The 22814-nt window shown below is 37.0% G+C and overlaps 1 protein-coding gene across 7 annotated transcripts in view; it reads left to right on the forward strand.

Moving 5' to 3' along the window:
- Positions 1–22594, forward strand: part of Wac (WW domain containing adaptor with coiled-coil) — a 68991-nt gene extending 46397 nt beyond the window's left edge. For 4 of the 7 annotated variants that reach the window (XM_052727243.1, XM_052727241.1, XM_052727239.1 and 1 more), the window contains exons 7-14: positions 4082–4390; positions 10339–10584; positions 11833–11955; positions 12906–13054; positions 14922–15040; positions 16490–16676; positions 17042–17169; positions 19537–22594. In XM_052727243.1, the coding sequence (XP_052583203.1) occupies positions 4082–4390; positions 10339–10584; positions 11833–11955; positions 12906–13054; positions 14922–15040; positions 16490–16676; positions 17042–17169; positions 19537–19606 (1331 nt within the window). In that variant the 3' untranslated portion in view covers positions 19607–22594. The remainder of the gene's footprint in view (positions 1–4081; positions 4391–10338; positions 10585–11832; positions 11956–12905; positions 13055–14921; positions 15041–16489; positions 16677–17041; positions 17170–19536) is intronic. The other 3 variants (XM_052727246.1, XM_052727244.1, XM_052727240.1) reach the window with 2 other exon arrangements.
- Positions 22595–22814: the final 220 nt, after the last annotated feature.

Genomic DNA, 22814 nt, shown 5'->3' on the forward strand with positions numbered 1-22814 from the left:
GATCTCTGAGTTCCAGGCCAGCCTGTCTACAGAGTGAGATCCAGGACAGACACCAAAACTACACAGAGAAACCCTGTCTTGAAAAAAGCCAAAAAAAAAAAAAAAATGTGGGTTTTAATCCTGTGTTGCCCTTTGTGTCAGGTAGCTACCTGACTTTGACCAAACACAAAGGAGCCAAGGTTTTTATCTTGAATTAATTAAATAGCATATAGTTGTTGTCTCATGCAGTTGATGGACAGGGAGGGGGAGCATGAAGGACTGCCACATATGGGCTAGAAAAGAAGTTTTAAAATCAAAACATAAGGAAAATCTATTGTGCTTGTGAACTAGGTCCTAGAATTATACAGTACTGAATTGGACCAGCTGATTTTAACTAGGTTTAGACTAGTAGTTCTCAAAAGAGGAAAGGCTATGTCTCCTGGCTTCTAGAATAATGGGTGGTTTTCAGCCATTTCATGCTCAATTCCTGTATATATAGTCCATAGGTCTGTAGCTGAATTCGTGGGTGCATATATTTTGTTTACTTATTTTTAAAAGTCATTCTTCTCCAGACTTAAGAGTTTATAAAGTAAACTGGTGTGGCCCTCATGGTGACCATTGCTGCTTGGCAAAGTTCCAGCATTTCAGCATTTGCAGACCACACTTCTCCAGCACCTTTTTACTTTCAATATTAATGCCTTTCCCTTTGGGAAATTTTATGTGTGCTTTGGTAGCCTCTCAAAACAAAATAATTTTTTGGGAAAAAAAAATTACCATCACCATGGATCCAGGAATCCCATTGTACCCTCCTAATTACATCAAGAATAGGAAAGTTAGAGATTTACTAGACACACTTGATCCCAAGGATGAAATGCCTGCAGTTCAGATGCAGAACCTGAGGCCATTAAGGGCAAGAGTTCATGTAGAGAAATCAGAATGGTGCAATATAATGGGAAGAGTGAGACATCAGGACCTTCCCTTTGGGGAGCATTATGAGGGAAACAGACCCATAAGAAAGACTAAGAAACTGTAGTATAGTGTCTGCTTCCCAGAAGTCCTTTTCCCATGGTCAGGTATTTGGATAAGGGTCTTTATTTCTTTAGGTACTTGAGGAAAATTCCTGCTTAATAAAGTAGTCATTCTTATCTCTAGCAGGAGGAACTTGTGGCCCTTTTATTAACATGATTTAGTGCCTATTGTCAAGGTCAAGGCTAGCTTCCTCAGCCCCTGATATCCAGCTGTACCCCAGCTCACAGTCCCCTAGACTTCTGTTTAATCTTATGTGCAATTACAGAGTGTCTTTTCAATTGAATGCACTGGTAGCCAACCTAATTTACCCTTAGATTGTGTCCATCTCCCCATCTCTCCCTCCTCCTCCTATCCCCCAGAAATCCTCTTTGGGACCTGAGCCCCTTGCCGAAGCAGGTCTCCCGCATTAAACGCCAAGATCTAATTCTGAAGCAGTGATAGAAAGATTTTTTTTTGTGTGTGTGTGTGTGTGTGTGTGTGTGTGTGTTTTATATATTGGCATCTTGTTCATGGTTTCAGAGTAAGGCATGTTTCTAATTTTAAAAGTTACAAAGGCCTTATATGGGGGTGCACTCCGTTAATCACTATACCAGGGAGGCAAACACAGGTGGATCTGTATAAAAAGTTAGAATGCTAAACTTTTAATCTCTTGACCCAGGAACTTTTTGAGGTGTATGCTTTGTTTACTATACTTGTGTGTATAGAAATCAGACATGTTCATATTTAGAGCCCAGATGAGGTTATTTATTGTTTTAGCCCACTTCTCTTCTTGTTCAGTAGTATTTCAGGGATCTGCTTCTATGTCAGTTTGACTCTACAGCTGTTAAATGATTGGCTGTACCATCCTGCTTCAGTATACCATTACTGTAAGCCTTCTGCTGTCTCTCAGCCATCTCACGCTCTATGATTTATATCTGCCCCTTTACTTAAAGTAAATTCTTGTATGTGCAAATAATGAATCAATGAGTCTGGCAGTCTTAAGTAATAATTGAGAAAGAAATTTAGCTATATTGGGTTTTATTTTTCCTGTTTTAATTTTTCCACTAAGTTATATAAGGTACTATAGTAATAAAATCAGTATTCCACTTAATTATTTGACATTGTCAAATATTGTTCTGTGTTTATTGGCATTTGAGTAGAATAATGCTTAGAGTTTGTTCCTTTCAAGAAAAGGGAATAGGAAGATTCTTACACGTAGAGAGATGGTGGAGTTTTTAACCTCAATCTGATACTCAGAATTGTATGGATAGAATTTTCTTTTGTTATTAACTACTTCTGGATTATTTCTTTCTGTACTTAATATTATGATTCCTTTAAATATAGAGAAACCTCAATTGGGATTTCTTATTGTACAAGGAATATTTTGGATCTGTCCATTCTTTGTTGGAGATACTGCCCTGTTGTAAATCATTTTTATACCTGCTAGATTATATGCTAGTCACACATCTCCCACCATGGCATTCAGAAAAGTCTGGGGGTCTGTGGTGCAGATAGAGGTAATTCAGTAAATGCCTTCTGTTTGGTGATTGTAGGAAGCATTTTCTGCTCCGTTTTCCCCAGCTCCTACTCTGCTGTCTTTTTGACCTAACAAGTATTTGAAGTATCATTTTAAATTTTCATCTGAACATTTTGAACTTATTTTATATGTTTTACTTTTAGCCAGATAGAACTAAAGGGGCTTTTTTTTATAAAGAGAAATAAAAGTTATAGGTAATTAAAATGGTAGGGCTCAGCATGGTGTTATTCCTGATGCACTTGTATTTGAAGGTTTCTGTTATAGTTATATCTTTTTATGAACAAAATAGATAAAAGATTCAAATAGTTTTATGTTTCTACAAGATTGTAATTTACTGATGTGTCTGTGCACAATTTTGTACAGCACTGTAATAAGCCAATCTGTTTCTGTTATTGGTACATTGTGTAACATACTGAATCTATATTTTAGATAACTGGAGAGTTTCTTTTGATATAATTGAGGGCTTTGATGGCAAACCAGTGTCTTGAGTGTACTGTGGTAGTTGTAGTGTGACAACCTTAAAATTGACTTACAGCTTGATAGTCTTTCCTTTGTACGTTTTTGATATTAAGAGAAGAGCCCGTGGATTAGGAAAAAACATACTCAACAGTGGGCGTCCTTTATACAACTGTCAAGATCTTTCACAATCTTTTAATCTTAGGGTGTTTATTATTTAAATGTTTCTTTGGGATATTAGAGGTGTTTTTTTTTTAAATTAAATTAATGACCTTTGTCCAGTCCACATAATTGTTTCGCTGAAGATTTCTCCCTTTGTATTACTTTGTAGAAGCATAGTATCAGAATTTAAATTGTTGGCAGAGTGTGAACTATTTCCTATATTTACTTTGTGAGTTTAAATGCTTCTGATGTAATTGCTGGTGATAAGCTCGTTTTTCTGATTATGCTTACATATGTTGGAGTTCTTTTCAGAGTAGCATGTGAATGTGAAATATGATTATTTTACCCTGTCAGTGTTATTCAAAACATTTCACTGATTTATGTATGTGATGCACAATACAGTATGTGTTAATCCATCTTATATCATTGAAAGCCCTAGACTAAAACACTTTAAGATCCCATACTAGCTAGCAGCTTTAATATTCAAAAAACTGAAATTGATGAAGCCAATGTTTTTTTGTAATTGAACCACTGGATAATTCCATTAATTATTTGAATCTATGATTCATATTTTAAAAGAAAAAGAAAACGTTTGCCTTTTTATTTTTGGAAACATAGTTTTTGAGTAAAATGTTACAACTATTTTTAGAAAGTTTTTTGGAATACAGTTTAATTTCAAAGAATCCATTAAACGAGTTGACCTATTGATTCTGAGTATAGATTCATATTTATAGTTGTTAAAACTCTTGCCATATTGCTATTTATATGCCAGTGTTAAAACTGCAGATACTAACTGGGCTTGCAGTTTTATGAAAAGGAACATAATTACAGTTACGTTGCTCGATTAGCTGATGTTCATGACACCGGATTCTAACAGCATCTGTTTTTCTTCCCTTCCGTCATTCCAACATCTCTTTTGCTGTGAACTGTGAACTACAGTGGAAGACAAGCATTCCGGCGATGCCAGTAGTTTGCTCCCACAGAACATTTTGTCTCAGACAAGCAGACACAATGACAAAGACTACAGACTGCCAAGAGCAGAGACTCACAGTAGCTCTGCGCCAGTACAGCACCCCATCAAACCAGTGGTTCATCCAACCGCTACCCCCAGCACTGTTCCTTCTAGTCCATTTACGCTTCAGTCTGATCACCAGCCAAAGAAATCATTTGATGCTAATGGAGCATCTACTTTATCAAAACTGCCTACACCCACAGCTTCTGTCCCTGCACAGAAAACAGAGAGAAAAGGTACGCTGTTATTACTAGATGCTGCACGTTGAACTATATAGTTTGTAAAATATCCTTTCCTTTGGCTTAAATAAGACTTAATTATAAATTCTTTTTCAGTCTTTTAGAATGTTATTAGGTAGACTTAGATCTAAAATAAGTCATTCAGTTTTTCTTTTAATTTATAATTCTCAGGACTCAATGTTTTGTTTGTCTTTGACACTGAAACCAAGTATTTAGTTGGTAGCACTTAGCAGTCAGTGGCTTTAATAACATGTCAAATTCAGATGGCACAGTGCATTACTGTTTGGATAAAATGCTTTTTGGGTTTTGTGGCTATTATCTAGATAGCTTGGGAGATGATCTCCATTTCCTCTTAAAGACATGTTAAAGCATGGTTTTCCACTTGAGGCAGTTAGTGGCCTCAGCTGGTATATTAGAAAACTAAGGCATGAGGCAGAAAATAAACAGAATCAGACCTCACTTCTATTAGACCTCAGATCTGAGAACTGTGAGGGACACATTGCAACCCAAACTGCCATCATACAACTTATTGTAATATTCATAGCATGCTCAAAAAGTTAAAGTTGTGGCAAGAGCTGCTTGGGGGTGGTAGACACCATAAGCAGCATAATAAGTGCCCTTGCACAAGGCATTCATAGTTCAAGCTTGCAGCTCAGGCTATGGTTTTCAATCTCAGAGCAGCAGAAGGGAATCTAGACAATCCCACTTCCGTCTGTACTACAAACTGCTGATTCACATGAGGATGAAGTGTGGTCTGTGGTGGTGTGTTGTATTAAATGATGGATGAGCAGCATCTTTGGTTTTCTGTCCCTCAGTGATGCTCTGTCCCTCAGTGATGCTCCGTCCCTGGGCTTTGACAGACAGTAAGACATTTGTGGTTGTTGTACAAGACGGGAGGGGACACCAGAAATAGTGATAAAAAATGTGTCAGAGTGGGAGAAACACCTGCACTGGCTGATGTTTTAAAATGTACTTGGAATAAGAGAAGACTGTATGTGTTGTGCATCTAATTAAAGGATCTCACAATAGATGTATTTAATGGAGAGAGTTTGTGTTTGCTTGAGGGACAGAAGTGTGGAGGACCATGAACCTCAGCAGTTTTGTAGGAAATACTGTTGGTATTAGTGTGAAATGGTGACCTAATGTTTTATCTGTACCTGTTGAGGTGACTGAACATTTCTTGGTTAGCTTGTCTTACCATATAAACAAATAATAGACAAATGTTAGATATATCAGAAATACAAAAGTGTTTTTTATCAATTAGCCCCCAATGACCTTTTTTTTTTAACTGCTGTAATATCCCTTCCAGTTGTAAAGTCCTTTCTAGAGTCGTGAAATCACAAAACAAGCAATAGATGTGAGTCCTTGAACTTTACAAGGAAGCCCACATTGGAAAAGTTCAGTGAATTTAAATTATCAAACTTTTCATTTAGGAAGTTAAAGGCATGACTCTAACACACAGCAGCTGTGGAAGCAGAGCTGCTCAAAGATCTCATGCAGGCTCTTAGCACATCTCCATCACATAGCTAACAGTATGCTGGACCAGTAGAGCAGGCAGTCACTCATTAATACTCAGGGGGAGTCAGTTACCTAGTCTAAAGTTCCTTAATCTGTTTCAGGTATCCCCAGACTAAGTAAAATATGACTGAGCCCCCTAGACTTTATGTCTAGGCAGTAATGATTGCCTTTTGTTGTTGACATAAAATGGACATTAACTGGCTAAAGTGGGCCAACCTCAGCATCCTCTTCCTTGTTTTAAGTTTAAGGATACTGACTATCTTCATAAAAAAAATGAGAGATTGGTTTAGAGAGACAAATAATTGTTGGGAATACACACACACACACACACACACACGTCAATGTTGTAAAGTATGTCTTTTTGTAATCAGTTTAAATTTGCCCAACTTAAAAAAATTATGCTTAATTCCTACATTTTTGTTGGCATTTTGAAAAGTGTAACAGAAACAACCTTGTAAAAAGAATAATAGAAAATAATTGCTCATAATGTGGGCATGGAATATACCAAAATAATTGTTTACCTCTTTACAAATTAGTAAACTTCACTGTTACACATTTTATACAACTCTGTGACAGATGAAAAAACCAAGATTGGGAGATAAGTATCAAACTAGAATAATGTATTTGTGAGGATAGAAAGTTGTGAATGTGTAAGTTTGTTCTTTTAGTGTGGCAGTTTAAGAAATTCTTTAACTTCCCCCATTTAGGGGAGAGGGGCGCTTGGGATTGAACCGAGGACCTCACAGTAATAAGCACTCTCCCTGCCATTGAGCTGTATTGACAGCCATGCTTAACTTGCCTTGCTTTGTGCAGTAATGCGTAGATTTTCTCAGTTGAACAGAAGTAACAATTGCTAACTATTTGTGTATGTTTATACATGTGTAGAAAAAAGACATGTTTGTGCTCGCACGTGTGCATGTTTGTGTTGATAGTAGCTGCTGTCACTTACCATTTGGTTTTTCTGCTGTATGTTGGTCATGAAACAAACACTTCTTTATTGGATATAATAGTACTATGATCTCCATGTGTCTGTGCGGCCTGTTGTCAGAATACCACAGGGAATTAATTAGTATTATTATTACCTGAGTCTTAAAATCTTATATGCCAGAAAGGAGTTACTTGTCAGACTAGAAAAGTGTAGATCAGAAATACATTCTGACCTGTTTTTTTCTCTGAAAGGTTGTTTGGAAGAGTTAGTGGTAGAACAGATAGATTTCTTTTCCAATTTAGATGTGGGTAAGTTCCTCCCTCTTCTGGCAAAAGTTGGAAATACAAGTCAACAATTTACAAGTAAAAGCATAAAGGAAGGGGAGTTATTACCTCTCTTATGGAAAGTGGAGTGTGCCCTGCTTTGTATTACAGTATATATTACATAACCTAAGCAATTATGATAAGCAGTCTATTAAGCGTTAACACTCAGAAGCAAACTTTTGTTTTGCACCTTTTTTTGTTTGTTTTCAAGACAATGTTTCTCTGTGTAGCCTTGACTGTCCTGGAACTCACTTTATAAACCAGACTGACCTTGAACTCAGATTTGCTTGCCTCTTTTCTGAGTGGTGGGTTAAAGGTGTGAGCCACCACAGCCTGGCTTTGTTTTGCACTTTTCTGTCTTCTTTTTTCTTTTTCTTTTATCAATGAGCCTGCCCTGAAACTCAGAGATCCACCTGCCTTTGCTTCCTGGGATGAAGGATGTTCTCTACTGGTGTACTACACTCCAGTCTCCACTTTATTTCTTTATGGCGATAAGTACTAGTGCCGCTTTTTGCTGAGTTTTATTTATTTGGTATAAGGGGCAACACTTCAGAATTTTTAAGTTCTAACATTTCAGAGCTCTTGATTAGACACAGCAGCATCAAAACAAAACTGAAAACTTTTTGTACCTTTACCAACATTACCCTGCCTATCAAGGTGACAATCTCTAAAATGAAAGGAGAGGATAATGCCATAGGAATATAAGTACTGATTTAATAATTCATGCAGTAAATAAAATAACATTGGTTTCTCTCTGAAGAAAGTAAAAGAAGAATGCTTTTAAGGGACAGTATCTTTTAAAAAGTTACAAATAATTTGTACAAATAAATTTTAATGAATACAAGTTAGTATAAGGTGTAACAGACTTTTAAAGTAAACCAGAGTAGGTGACAACATATTTTCCTTAAAAAAATTATCATTTTAATAATGTTTCTTTTATTTGTCTATGAACCCAAACCAGCAAAGCTGGAAGCAAGTGATAGGCAGTCTGCTGAGCTCAGGGTTTGAAAAAATATTTAAGGACTTCTGAGCTGATAAATTCGTTAGCACGTCCATGAGACATATTTAAAGTAGTTTGAAATCCATGCATTAGAAAGGTATTATTCCTAATTCTTTGACCATGGAAGTGAGGTTGTGAAAAGACTGATACCCAGCAAGCTTAGAGTAATTTTCCATTTCTCTAGGACCGTGAAAGTTGCTTGTTTAGTTCCTAGAATTAAATACAGATGTTTAAGATCATGTTAGTTAACAGTGCAGTGGTTCTTGACTCTAAACACATGGACTCATGGCTACCTGTGTGCAACCTTAGCAATCATAATATGTATATGATTTTAAGTGGGTATATAGAGAAAGTGTTGCTTTAGCAAATGTTGATAGTCTGTTGAGTGATTGATTGATTGGTATTTGAGACGGGGTTTCTTCTCTGTGTAGTCCTGGCTGTCCTGGAACTCACTCTGTAGACCAGGTGGCCTTGAATCCACCTGCCTTTGCCTCTCAAGTGCTGGGATTAAAGGTGTTTGCTACCACTGCCCTGCTTGCTTACCAGTTTTGACCTAAAAGAATTGTGCTTAGTTCGATGATTGAATGTGTATGTGTACACACATACATGTACATTCACACATAAATATACACGTGTGTGTGTGTGTGTGTGTGTGTGTGTGTGTGTGTGTGTGTGTGTGTGTGTCACAGTTTCTGTGAAGGCATATATCTAAGAACAGTTGCTGTCATCGTGGGGGAGCCTAACCATTTCTGTGGGATTCCCGCTCCCACTTTTTCCCCAGGGTACTCTTGAGGGAGGAGTGAGAAATATTTAGATAGAAAGATAGAGAAGGAGAGAAACAGAAACAGAGGATAGCCTCAGAAGGGCCTGGATATCCACCAGCCCCTCCTGTCTCTTCTGAAGGACCCTTTTATAGGAATGCCAGTGGGTGGAGCAAAAGACTTCCCCCTAGCTAAGTGTAGACCCTTCCAGTCACCTGGTAACCACACATGTGGTCAAGCAATCCTCTAATGCTGCCATGCTGGGTAAAGCAAGCTCAGATCTCACTTGGAAACCTCTGTGGGCCTCCACAGGTCATGAAGGAAGTTTATCTTCACCTTTTCTAGATATCATGAATTATAACTATATATATTTAGTGTGACTGAGTTTAGTCTCCTTCAGAATTGTTAAGTAAATGCTTCTGTTATTCTATAAGCATCTAGTATATTGTTAAGCTTAATTTTTGCAAGTGTGATGAGTCTGTTTTTCTGAGTTGGCCCTTTTCTATTTAATGAAATCTAGTGATTTTTAGAAATTCTTTAAAACGTAAGGGTCACATTAATGTTGCCCATGCTGGCATGGAACTTGGAATGTTTCTGCTTCATGTTCCCACCCAACTTTTAGAATTTTAAAGACACACACAGTCACACAAGTTAAATTGAGTTGTTGTCATTATTAGTCTGGCTGGGTATGTCTTGCCGGCTGTATTCTCATTCTTCAGGAATTGATAAAGTCTTAATATTTCCAATTTGTTAAATACTATAAAGATTGTGCTATTGGTGCTTTGTGTTTAGGTGCATTGAATATACACATATAGAAGTGGCAGCTTTCCATACACGTTCATACATTTTTTATTTTCAAATACTAGGAAATGGGGCTCTCCTTTATGTTTACTATTTAAAGGACCTGTTGAGAAATATTTTACAACTTAATGACAATAAAACTTGTCCCTAGTCTTGTCATTTTGTTTTTAGCTCATTTTGGTCATGACTGGCATGGGCCTACCTGATACCTATCTATCAAGGCCATTATGTGTGGGTTATTGCTGTGCACATAGGTGTTTTTGACCTCTTTTGATAAGGTACCTAATTCCTGTAGTCTTGTTGTATTCCATCAAGCTCTTTGTATATGTGTTTGGTGTATAGCCATATAGCAGTGTGATTTTTAAATCACACATAGAGATAATTGATCAGCTTTTTAAATTTAAGCAACTAGAATCTGCCATGTTCCAATTTCTCACTGGTAAATAGGGATGCAAAATTATCTACCTCAGTATATTATAGTCAGACATCTATTTCCTGAGGATCAAATGCAGTTTGTGTTAAGTGTATAGCACATGGAAGATGTTACTGTGATGCTGTTCCTTTAGTTTCTGATGTTGAGACAGTTTTTTGAGCCTTATCTCCCTTTTATTTAGAATCTGCTCCAGGAGACAAATCATTGTCACATTCTTGCACAACTCCTTCCACATCTTCAGCCTCTGGCCTGAACCCCACATCTGCACCTCCAACATCTGCTTCAACAGTACCTGTTTCTCCTGTTCCACAATCACCAATACCTCCTTTACTTCAGGACCCAAATCTTCTTAGACAGTTGCTTCCTGCTTTGCAAGCCACGCTACAGCTTAATAATTCTAATGTGGACATATCCAAAATAAATGAAGGTTAGTAGTCATAACAACAATTTTGAACATTGTTATCCGCATTATACAAAGTTATTTACAAAATTCTCAATTCAGCAATGATTAATGATGTTTCTCTTTTCAAATTCATGTCGGGTTTGCTGCTTTGGGGTTGATACCTCTAATGCCCTTGGTTGTATAATTGAGTTAGCAATGTTTGTGTATAGCTTTCAAGTCTGTTAATAGGAAGATCTTAGAAATTCTAACAGAGGGGTAGATGTAGGTGAAAGTGCTAGTGTTTGTCTTTATTAGTGTTTCTGTTTTGTTTAATCACGTTCATTTTAATCTGATTTTTCATTTTCTAAAGTATTTGGACCATCTCCTCATAGAAGTCTGAGCAAAAATGGAACTAGTTTAAATTTGAAGCTATTAAAATTCAGATGTTGGCCGGGCGGTGGTGGCACACGCCTTTAATCCCAGCACTCGGGAGGCAGAGCCAGGTGTATCTCTGTGAGTTCGATGCCAGCCTGGGCTACCACGCGAGTCCCAGGAAAGGCGCAAAGCTACACAGAGAAACCCTGTCTCGAAAAACGAAAAAAAAAAAAAAAAATCAGATGTTTAATCATAAAAATGCAAATAAATTTAGTCTCTGTGCATTTTCTCTTAACAGTAGTGTTAAATGATTTATATTCACCGAAATGGTAGAGCAGTCTCAAATTGGTTAGTTTTCTTGTTACTCTCAACTTCTTGGTGTTTTTATTTTATTCTGCAAGATAACTGTAACTCTTCAGTTTTTCAGATAAATATTTTATATAAACAATGTGAAATCATGTAAAACAGTCTGTAAAAGGCATTCTTGGGCATTAAAAGTACACTGTATTCCTAAGGACTGGTTGTTTTGGTATTTAAAACATAGTGAGTATTATTATACAGGGCTTGGTTGGTCAGCTTGTTGAAAAAAAGCAGTCATGTGAAATAGCAACTATCTCTTCAATTGATTGCCAATAATGTACTAAGCACTAACTTGCGTTGGCTCTTACTGTTCTTGACAGCATTACTAGAATTGAGGATGTTATTGGCTTACCTTTATTGTGAACCTGTTCTCTTCTTTCGATCATTTCAAGTCTTTATGCCCATTATGTTACTGTGTGTGCCAAGCTTTCATTTTGAAAATTTTATGAAACCAATTTGTCCTTTTTACTATTGCTCTTTGTTGTCTATAAGTTTCACGTTGTTACTAATAATGCCAAATAAACTTCTTTATTTTGATTGGATTTTGAATGTTTTAAGTTCTTACAGCAGCTGTAACACAAGCTTCCCTGCAGTCTATCATCCACAAGTTTCTTACTGCTGGACCATCTGCTTTCAACATCACCTCTCTGATTTCTCAAGCTGCCCAGCTCTCTACACAAGGTATTCTTTCTCTTAAGTTATTTATAAGATTGTCTTGTATTGTTCTGAAATTAAGGGAAAGGTTTTAGTTTGAGAAAATATTACCTATATAGTGATTTTGTTTGACTTTTAGTATTGGTATGCTCTTGGATATGTTCATTTCCTTCATTTTATACTTTGATATTCATCTGACTGGATCACTGTATTTGTAATACATCATATATTTTAATCAAAATATATATTATTGATAAGGTCTTTTATTTAATGCCAAAAGCAAACTATACTATACTCTCAGTCATTTCTAAAATATTTCACACACTTGAGGACTTGGAAGTTTGCCTTGGGTTGTTGATAACAGTTTTTGACTAGAGGATGCAGAAATAACTTTGGCCTTTGAGTTGGTTTGTGTCTCTTTTCCTCAAACGTATGCAGAAGAGGAGATGCAGCAGCACTAAGTCTGTCAGAAAGTCCACAAAGAAAACAGACACAGCATGTTAAGCAACAGAAGTTTAATGGTAGAAGTCCATTTGGCTAACCGCATGAGGCAAGGGACTATAGACAAATCCTGAGCCTAAGTGGAGAATAAATAAGAACTAAGGATGATGCGGCGGCTACTGTGTGAGAATTAAGTTCCCACTTAGCTTTGCAGTATCAGGAAGGAAATTTGATCTCACTGTAGGCCTTGTTCCTTTAGTGAAGATACCAAATTCTGATAAGATTCACCTGTGTATCTTTGCAGTGTGTAGAAAAACACAGTGAGCCGGGCGGTGGTGGTGCGCGTCTTTAATCCCAGCACTGGGGAGGCAGAGGCAGGCAGATCTCTGTGAGTTCAAAGCCAACCTGGTCTACAGAGCGAGAAACCCTGTCTCGAAAAACCAAAAAAAGAAAGAAAACTACAGCGAACCTCACTACATAATACAAAAAAAGTTGTTTGGGGGTGATTTAAAATTAATTGCTTCATTCTTTCACAGCCCAGCCATCTAATCAGTCTCCGATGTCTCTAACGTCTGATGCTTCATCCCCAAGATCCTATGTGTCTCCAAGAATAAGCACACCTCAAACTAACACAGTCCCTATCAAACCTTTGATTAGTACTCCACCTGTTTCATCACAGCCAAAGGTATGTCACCTTTGTAGGATTGCGGGAATGGCTGACTCGTAGAAATGGTAGTATTTTAGAAAATAGGTTTCAGGAAGTGTCCTTTGAGAACAAGGTAGCGGTGCAGTGAGTGACTAGTGGGTGACATTAGATGGGTCAGCGTGGTTGAGCAGACTTGAGTCTCAACTTCTTCTGTATACTGTGTGATTTTGCCTGATTATTTTGGTGATTGTGACATGGAATTCTGGATAAGCAGGATCTATGGGAGAATCTTAATATTTATCAGATTTCTCTACTCTGTTGTTGAGTTTTTGTTGTTTTTCTCTTAAAATTTCCTTTTAAATGTGAACCACCTTCTCATAAGAATTTGATGTTTTTTAGTTTTTGCCTAAGAATAACATGCTGTTTGCTTCACTTAGTAAAATTAAATTTTTGTGTAAATCTAGTTTTTGTAGTAGAGTTATAATTAAAAATGGGTCCTTCTGAATACAGAGAGCATTTTTCTAAGCACCACTCACTGTGTTTAGGTACAAAAACCACAGTTGTAAAATATAGCTGGAGTGTAGACTAATTTCAGCACCTATCAATATTTGCATCTTGACCACAATTCATAAGTCAATGCCAGTTGTTCTGACTCTGTCTATATATATTTACGTATATAGGATTGTGTACACACACAATTTTTCTCCACCTGCTTTCTGTCTTTCAGTTGAACTTAGATTATGAGTAAGGCTAGCCTCTTTTTTTTTTAAAGAACAATTCAGCAAAATAAAATGAAATTCCAGTTTATTGTTCTGACATTGTTTCACACATACATCAACCAGACCAAAGAAATAAATAAACAGTAATTTCATAGACAAAGGAAGAAGACAAAAGAAACTTTCTATCTTTGGCCTTTTTGACCATCTCATACAAACCAACTACTTGTATAGTGCAGCTAGATACATACACAAACAAGTTGCTCAAGGCTAGCAGTTTTGATCTGGGATCCTGTCCCTGCCTTTTGAGTGCTGGTTTTCTAGGCTGCCTGGCATTTACATAAGTTCTCTCATTTACATAAGGGCTCTCAGTCCTGTCTTTTGTTTGTATCGCATGGGCTTTCTCCACTGAGTCATCTCTCTGCTTTGTTTGGTGTCCTGTGAGGTAGTGAGGGTTAGAGCTTGCTGAGTGGAAAAGTTGTGGGCTTGTGTTTTTGTTGTTCTTTGTTTTTAATAACAAAGGGAAGACATTTTCAGAGAATTATTAAAACTTGATTTTCTTTGGCTATGACATGAATATATATTTGCAAACACACATTGATCAGTTGTTGAAATCAGAGTATCTGTGTTCCAGTAATATAATGTGCATTTTTATAGTAATCTAAAAAGAGAAATGCTATAGTATATTAGAAAACTGTTGAATAATAGTTTTTCCTGATGGTGTTAATAATGTGCTTTGGTAATTTTTACTATAGGGCATTTTATAAAACAGCTCAAATTTTAATTTTTGGGACTGACTGATCACTAAGTTGTTAAAGAGTTGTTACTGAAGAGATGGGAGTTTGGATCCCACTACTCGGTATGAGTGGCTCACAGGTATCTAGAACTAGCTCCAAGGAATCTAGTACCCATTTCTCACCTACATGGGCAAGCACGCACACAAAATAAAGCACCTTTAATTTGACTTTGTGAAAACAGCTAGTTTTAAGCTTATTAACTAGATGTGTGGGTAAATATATAACTAAAAGCCAGACAAACATCACCACCAATATTAGTGTAATTGAAACAAAATTGTGACAACTTTGTTAACTATTATAGAATTTCATTGGTATTAGAATTTTTTTGCTTATCTAATTTTCTTGCTATTTGCCTGTGATAAAAGCTTGTCTTACCAGATTTTGACATTTTAGGTTAGTACTCCAGTAGTTAAGCAAGGGCCAGTGTCACAGTCGGCCACACAGCAGCCTGTAACTGCTGACAAGCAGCAGGGTCACGAGCCTGTCTCTCCTCGAAGTCTTCAGCGCTTAAGGTTAGTTGGTGTGTTGAGATTTTTTTTTTTCTTTTAATATGGCATCTTGTGTTGTTTGAGTAGGATGTGCATGATAGAACGTCATCACAGAAGAAGTTATTAACAGATCCATGGGTGGCTTTACAGAACCAGTCACAGTTTACAAAAACTATACAACAGTTATGACTGGATTATTTGTAGAAAGTGGCTCCTTTAAAATTGAACTAGACGGAACTGAAATATGTAATGCTTACACTAGGAAAGCACATGGCTTCATGTTTGGCGCTATATTTGCTTTTTAACCTACTCAGGTTTTGAGGTAAAAACAAAAGCCCTCACCTCTGAAGTTGTGTGTTGCACTTTCCTAATATCTTCAGATCTGACCTTTCTTATACAGATCACCTTTAATATTATTATGTAGGGTTGTATTGTATTTGCTCTTTTCTGTGTTGATTATAATACAGTTTCAAAGGCCACTTTTTTTGGTTTTGGTTTTTTGAGACAGTTTCTCTATGTAACAGTCTTGGCTGTCCTGGAACTCTCTTTGTAGACCAGGCTGTCCTTGAACTCACAGAGATCTGCCCACCTCTGCCTCCTAAGTGCTGGGAGGAAAGGTGTACACCACCACTGCCCAGCTTCAACTGTTTTTGTATTCTTTTCAAAACAAGCATTTAAGAATTTACACATCCATATGAGACCTGTTCCCTTCAACGTAATCACCTTTGGAAGATGGCTACTTCAGCAATCTTTCCATTGTTCAGAGAGTTTTGGGAAACTCTTCTTTTAAATATCTTTAGAAGATGCGATATTATTAAATAAATCCTCAGTGATGAAAACTCTTCATCCTTTGGGAAATTTACTTTTTGGAAATAACTGAAATTCATTCAGCAAGCACCAAGTCTGTTGCAGCTCTTAGGAACTGAACTTGGGCAACTGAAGTTTTGGTTTTCACCACCATGTGTCTCCACCCCTGGCCCCAACCATTCAGTTCTAAAGGAAGACAACTAATCTTAGTGTGTCACTTTTTGGTCTCATTTTATCAGTGTGCTCACTCAGAGTTCTCTATTGAAATACCTGTGTTTTGCCTGATGTTATTTCACACTCTGATTCAAGAATATTTTGATATTGAACATACACATACCTCTCTTTAATTAGATGTTTCTGAAATCAAGTATTCACATGTGCCTTACATTTGTGACTGTTAAAAGTTTGACCCTTGCTCTATGTTCGTTGTATCTGAAGTCAACTGTTTTGTTGACGTTCTGCAGTTTCAATTTTAATTTGATATAAACAATAATTAATGTTCCAAAGACTATTCTCTTAATATATTTTGAATCAGCAATTCTATTTGATAATTTTTAAAAAATTGTAAGAATTTGGATATTTTTAAAAATGAATACACACTGTTTCCTGGTATTATCTAGAAATTACTTTGAGACCTGCTAGGCATTCATTTGTTTTCCTTTGCAGCAGCCAGAGAAGTCCATCACCTGGTCCAAATCATACTTCCAGTAGTAATGCATCAAATGCAACAATTGTACCACAGAATCCATCTGCTCGGCCTGCGTGTTCATTAACACCTACGCTAGCAGCACACTTCAATGATAATCTCATAAAACACGTTCAAGGGTGGCCTGCAGACCATGCAGAGAAACAGGTATGTCTGTCCCTTTCCTGTCTTCCTTTCTCTCCCTTCTTTTCTGTCTTTTCACTTCTCCTTTTTTCTTCTGTGTGATGCTGGTCGGAAGTTTGCTGTGTAAATGCAAAGCTGGCTTGGAACATAATGTCTTATCACTTCCTCAGGTAGAGTGCCAGGAGGATAGGTCTGGACTGAAACCATACCTAATCTGACTAAAACGATGTGTTTTTAAGAACTCCGTAGGAAAAGCGAAAACACTTTGGACCGTTAAAGAAACTTTTGTGCTTCTGTATGCAAAGTTTCATTCTGTACTTTTAGTGTAAGTTCTTATATTCTTTTGTTTAAGTTCATATTTTATGTGAGCTTCATTTCTTTAACTATAGGCATCGAGATTGCGTGAAGAAGCCCATAATATGGGAAGTGTTCATATGTCAGAAATATGTACTGAATTAAAAAATTTGAGATCTCTAGTTCGAGTATGTGAAATTCAAGCAACCTTGCGAGAGCAGAGGTAAGTTACTCACTAGTGTATGTGCGTTTGTGTTTGTGCTTTTCCTTATGAGGAATCCCCTGCAACAGTTGTACTTTGGTTTTGAATGAGGGAGCTTAATATGCATATAGCAAACAAAAGTAAAAGAAGAAAGCAGCAGATAACATCGATAAGAAAAGAGCAAATCAGGTGATGAGTTCCTGGTTGACATATTTTTTCAGGCAAAGCACTGTTCAGACCCTGGATAAGCTTCTGCCTTCCATTCCTCCACAGACATTTCGCCCCTGTGGAAAAAACAATAAGTCACCTGCATTCGGAATGACTACCTACTAGCTGTTCTTTTAACTGGTTTCCTTTTTCTTGGTCACGGGATTGCGAATTGGCCTGCCTCATGAAAGGGAAGACTCAGACACTTGAAATAAACTTGTCGTCCCACCCCCCACCCCCGTGTGTGTGTGTGTGTGTGTGTGTGTGTGTGTGTGTGTGTACGTGTACGTGTACGTGTGTGTACGTGTACGTGTACGTGTACGTGTACGTGTACATGTACCGGAGGCCGACTTCTGGTGTCTTCTCAGTTGCTTGGCACCTTGTATTTTTGAGACAGGGTCTAGCTGGCCAGCAAACCCAGAGATCCTCCGTCTATGCATCTGCAATACTGGGATCACAGAGACATGCTGTCTGTCACACCTGGCTTTTAACATTCACTCAGGGAATACAGGCTCGGAGTCAGCAAGTGCTTTCTTGACTGAACCATTTTTCCAGCCCCTAAAATAATTGTCCTTGCAAGAATTATGTATGGTGGTTTTCTCCCTGTATCTGCTGGAAGTATATTTTAAGACCACCATTAGATGCCTACAGCTGGTTAGTAGCAAACCCCTAAATGTAATGCCTGCAGTGGTACCTGGGCAGTATTAATTTTGTTCATAGCTTTTCCAGTTTAAGTTACAAAAGGAGAGTTAGCATGGCTTTTCATTTTCCTGCTACTCAATTTCCTAGAAAGAAAAATCATTCTTTCTAAACCTTAGCAACTTGAGTTTCTGATTTTTTTAATTTGTTAAGCTTCACCTTTTTACTTATTTAAGGAAGCACTTTGTGACTTGTCAGTGTCATGCTGGAGGTTTCAGCATCTCTATTTGTAATGGGACGACCAACATCACAGCCTGTGTTGGGGTATTACTTAGTAAATAATGGTTTGTTGAATACAACCATTGCAATACCATAAAGGTCAGTCTGATAAGAAAAGGACTAAGTGATTAATAGTTGGGGGGACCACGTTCAGCTTCTTTATACTGTATGTACAAGATGATGCTTCACACCCTAGGGCAGGGCAGGTCAAGAAAGACAGACTCATTTAGCTAAGAACAGTACAGTTTAAACTGGGGAATTGTTCATTTTGTGAGCCTTTCCAATTTCAGATGAACGTAGAAGGCCTGAGTGACTGACTGAGAGTTGCTTGACTAAGGCAAAGGTGTCCTTGTTGGTGTCAGTCTCTAACCCTAAAGAAAGAACAGCGCATAAGTGTAGAAGGAACTCAGATGAGATAAGATGCAAGCAGGACATTGGAATTCCATGAGTCAAATTGAGATCGTCATGATCTGTAATTGTATCATATTCTAGAAGTATTTTTATAATTTAGTCTGCCTGCTGAGTGCTGTGGTGCCTTGGCTTCCCATTAACTCATAGTCTCTTTATTTGGGGCTTTCCTCTTAGGTTTGTAACTCTGTACTCCTTGGTTTATAACTGTGCTTCACAAGGATCCATTACTTTAAAAATGAAATGTTGATGGCAGCTAATTAGATATGCCCCTCTTGATTTATGGTTATGTTGGCTCAGTTAAAATCTTAGATTGATGTTTATATTTTTAGATCCTTTGGAGCTAAAGACAATGTTATATTGTCTAGCCAAGTTGTGGTGTTTCTGAAATCTTAGGATTTTCCCCTGTGCTTATTCTGTTTATCTGACATTTCACATAGATAAGATTGGGTAACATAGGTATATTTGATACACGTGCAACTTTGAAATGACAGATTTTATTTTGCATAAGTTTTATCTACGTCTGTAGTAATTATTGGCTTCTTGTCTGCTTAATTCTAATCTGAACAATATTATGAGCAAGAAATGCAATATAGCTGTATCTCATAGTTATTACCTACCTTTTTAATGCTTATACTACATGTAAATATTAAATCATTCTGTATATTTGAAAGAAATGTTGAAAATTGCTAGGAAATTAAGAAATTTGCCAGCTTTTCCAATATTTTAATGTATGATGTGTTAAGTGTTCTTAACTATAAGCTAAGACTTTAACCATTCAGTATTAGTATTCATTTTATATTTTCATAGTTTTTTTGTAACATACAGATCTTAATATTTGCTCTTATTTTTCAGGATACTGTTTTTGAGACAACAAATTAAGGAACTCGAAAAGCTAAAAAATCAGAATTCCTTTATGGTTTGAAGATGTGAATAATGACACATGGAATCCTACAGGAACTGTAAATCTATTGCCCAGTCATAACATTTTGAGCTGCATTTAAGTAGACTGTGGACCGTTAAGCTGGGCAAATGAAATGACGAGGGGACGGGGGTCTGTGAGAGTCAATTCAGGGGAAAGATACAAGATTGATTTGTAAAACCCTTGAAATGTAGATTTCTTGTAGATGTATCTTCACGTTGTAAATATGTTTTGTAGAGTGAAGCCATGGGAAGCCATGTGTTAACAGAGCTTAGACATCCGAAACTAATCAATGCTGAGGTGGCTAAATACCTAGCCTTTTACATGGAAACCTGTCTGCAAAATTAGCTTTTTTAAAAAAAAGAAAAAAATTTGGGGGGTTAATTTATCATTCAGAAATCTTGCATTTTCCAAAATCCAGTGCAAGCGCCAGGCGATTTGTGTCTAAGGATACAATTTTGAGCAGTGTACAGATATCATGAGACAACTGTTCCGCACTTGCACCTGATCAAGAGCAGTGCTGCTCCATTTGTTTTGCAAAGAAATGTTTTCATTTCCTGTATGTTCCATTCCCTCGGAAGTCCTTGGCCTGATTTTATCCATTTTTTAAGGTGCCCCTTCTCCTTTCTAGGGCACTGTTGCTGTGGCACTTTTCTATAACCTTCTCATTCCTGTGTACAGTAGCTGGAAGTTGCAGTGATCGAGCATAACCCACATGTTTGTATAAATTATTGAAATCCATTTGCACCCTGTAAGAATGGACTTAAAAGTACTGCTGGGCAAGTGTGCTGAAAGTACATTGACTGCTCAAGTATAAGGAAGTGGCCCAATGAACATGGTTGTGGGAGGGGAAGAGGAAACAGAGCTAGTCAGATGTGAATTGTATCTGTTGTAATAAACATGTTTAAACAAATACATTTTGTTACTTTCTTTTCCTTCGGTCAGTGCATATTAGAAATTGAACTACATGGGGATTCTTTATCAAAACTATTCTTGTTGAATATTTATATCTTACTACAGTAATTCCTTAAAGGGAGGTTTTGTTTAAAGCATATTAACAAATTGTGCAAAAGATATTTAATGAATGTGAAATTCAACAAGAATGATGAAGTCACTTCCCAAGTGGTATCATTTGTTCAACCTGGTTTTCCTGTCTTGCTATTATGACACTTCATTTTGAAGGATGTTTGTGTTGTAGCTAACTGTTCAAGTCTGGTGCTGACTGCTTTTTCTTAGCCATCACAAAACGCTCAGTTTGTGTAATCAGAGTTTCCTGCTGTTACACAGAAATGGTGGGAAAGCTCAGCTTTGTATATTGTTTCCTAAAGTATATTAAAATAAAAAAAGAAACTATTGCTACTATAAAACTACCTTGCCTTTTTTTCCCCTCTTTGCTTAAAAATATTAGTCACATGGCCTTAGCATGACACTGCCAGTGTTGTACCAAATCACAGTTTTTGTATGCAGAAAAGTCTTTTAACCTTAAAATTGTAACTTCTGGCTTAAGAGGGTTTTTTGGTTCGATTTGGGTGGTTTGGTTTGGTTTGGTTTTGCCATTGTTGGGGCAGATGTGTGCTTCCAGTTTACCATCACCAAGGGCTGAGTTTTGCTCCAGAATCATTGTTAACTTTCTGAAATACTGAATTCTAAAAATTACTTTTGTAATTTTTGCTTTAACTATATTTATTTAATTATATTTAAGCTACAGAAGGTAACACTGAAACTTTCTCTGACTTTAATCAACCAGTCTTAAATCATAGTATTGGTGTTTTCTGAAACAGATTTTATGGTGTGATAGAGAGGAGGGACAGCCTTACCCTGGAAGCTGACTTCCTCCGGTTATTTACAAGTACTTTTTAAACGTCAAGAAAAGAGACATGTCAGGAGTTATGATGAAATGTTCATACCTGTGGAGTTTTTACCAACTGCTGCACTGTGCTCCTGTGTGTAAATGGAGTCCTGAAGACTGGGTCAAGCTAAAACCCAGGCTGTGCCTTTTTCAGCAAATGGCTACAGATTTGTAGTGGAAGAGATGACCATTTTGTGGTCAGGTGCAGCTTGACTTGTGTGTTGCATAATTTTCGTGGTCAGTACTCCATTTATCTGTTGTCACTCTGTTCCTGTTGGTTTTAATATTTATAGCCTTAAGTAGATTAGTTAAATATATTAGAAAAATGCTTAATTTGAAATTTCCTTGTGGAAATACTTTGTAATTGATCCAATTGCATTTTTATGGTTTTTGCACTTTAATACACATGCTGTGTCTAGCTCCTAACCTGAGGTGACTAAGGCACATCTGTTAGAGCAGGTGCGGTATCCTGGGTTATCCTTAGTTGCCATGAATTTGAACGTGTAACCTAATTTAAAGAATTTGAAAAACAGAAATTGTGGATAACTCTAGAAAACGTTAATCCCCCTCCCTCCCATTTAAAAAGTAGATATTTGAACTTTGTAACTACTGTTACCACGTGTGTGGTGATACATCTATTAGAAAATCATCCCCTAAAGAGAACTGGCCATCTCTGTTTAGTCTTATCTTGGTTTCAAATCTTGGGGCTGTAAATTAAAAAAAAAAAAAAAAGTAAGCACACAGAATACTCCATACTCAAGTTTTTTTTTTTTTTTAAGATTTTTTTTTTTTTGGAGGAGGAGGGGCCCCTAAATGGGCAGCTTTATGTTTGTTTCATTCTTGTTTGTAAAATAATCTTAGGGAGGGGGGGCTTAAAAACTTGGAAGTGAGTTTGCTTTTCCTATTTCATGTTCTGTCTATAAACACCTTAACTCTAAGGGAATCCTTTAAAGAGGAACATGCAGGAAAGACCATTTATTCTGCCTACCAGAGTCTTGAAGTTCCTTCTTCAAGCTACTGTAATTAGGTGCTGGGTTTAAATATCCAGAATTCTTTTCAACACCTGTAAATATGCCTATATTCTTGTATTTGTACAGAAGTGTACAAAATGATAAAAGTAATAAAAAAATGTTTTGACTCTATTGTGCAATTATTTCAGAAATGTGTGAAAACAATCTTAAGGGCAAAATTGTGTTTTTAAAATTTAAAATACTTGTACTAGATAGCCACTTAAAATGTTAGTGGTTGGGTTTCAGTGATCTAAGTGAAAATTCTAAGAGCTCTAGGCATGCATGTCTGGCACACTTCACTCTCCCAAATGTGTAAATCCAGGTTGATTTTGGGATTTAGGCCCTATTGTAC

This window comes from Peromyscus californicus, unplaced genomic scaffold (assembly GCF_007827085.1).
Source record: "Peromyscus californicus insignis strain IS unplaced genomic scaffold, ASM782708v3 Scaffold_8__1_contigs__length_139910024, whole genome shotgun sequence".
NCBI lineage: Eukaryota > Metazoa > Chordata > Mammalia > Rodentia > Cricetidae > Peromyscus > Peromyscus californicus.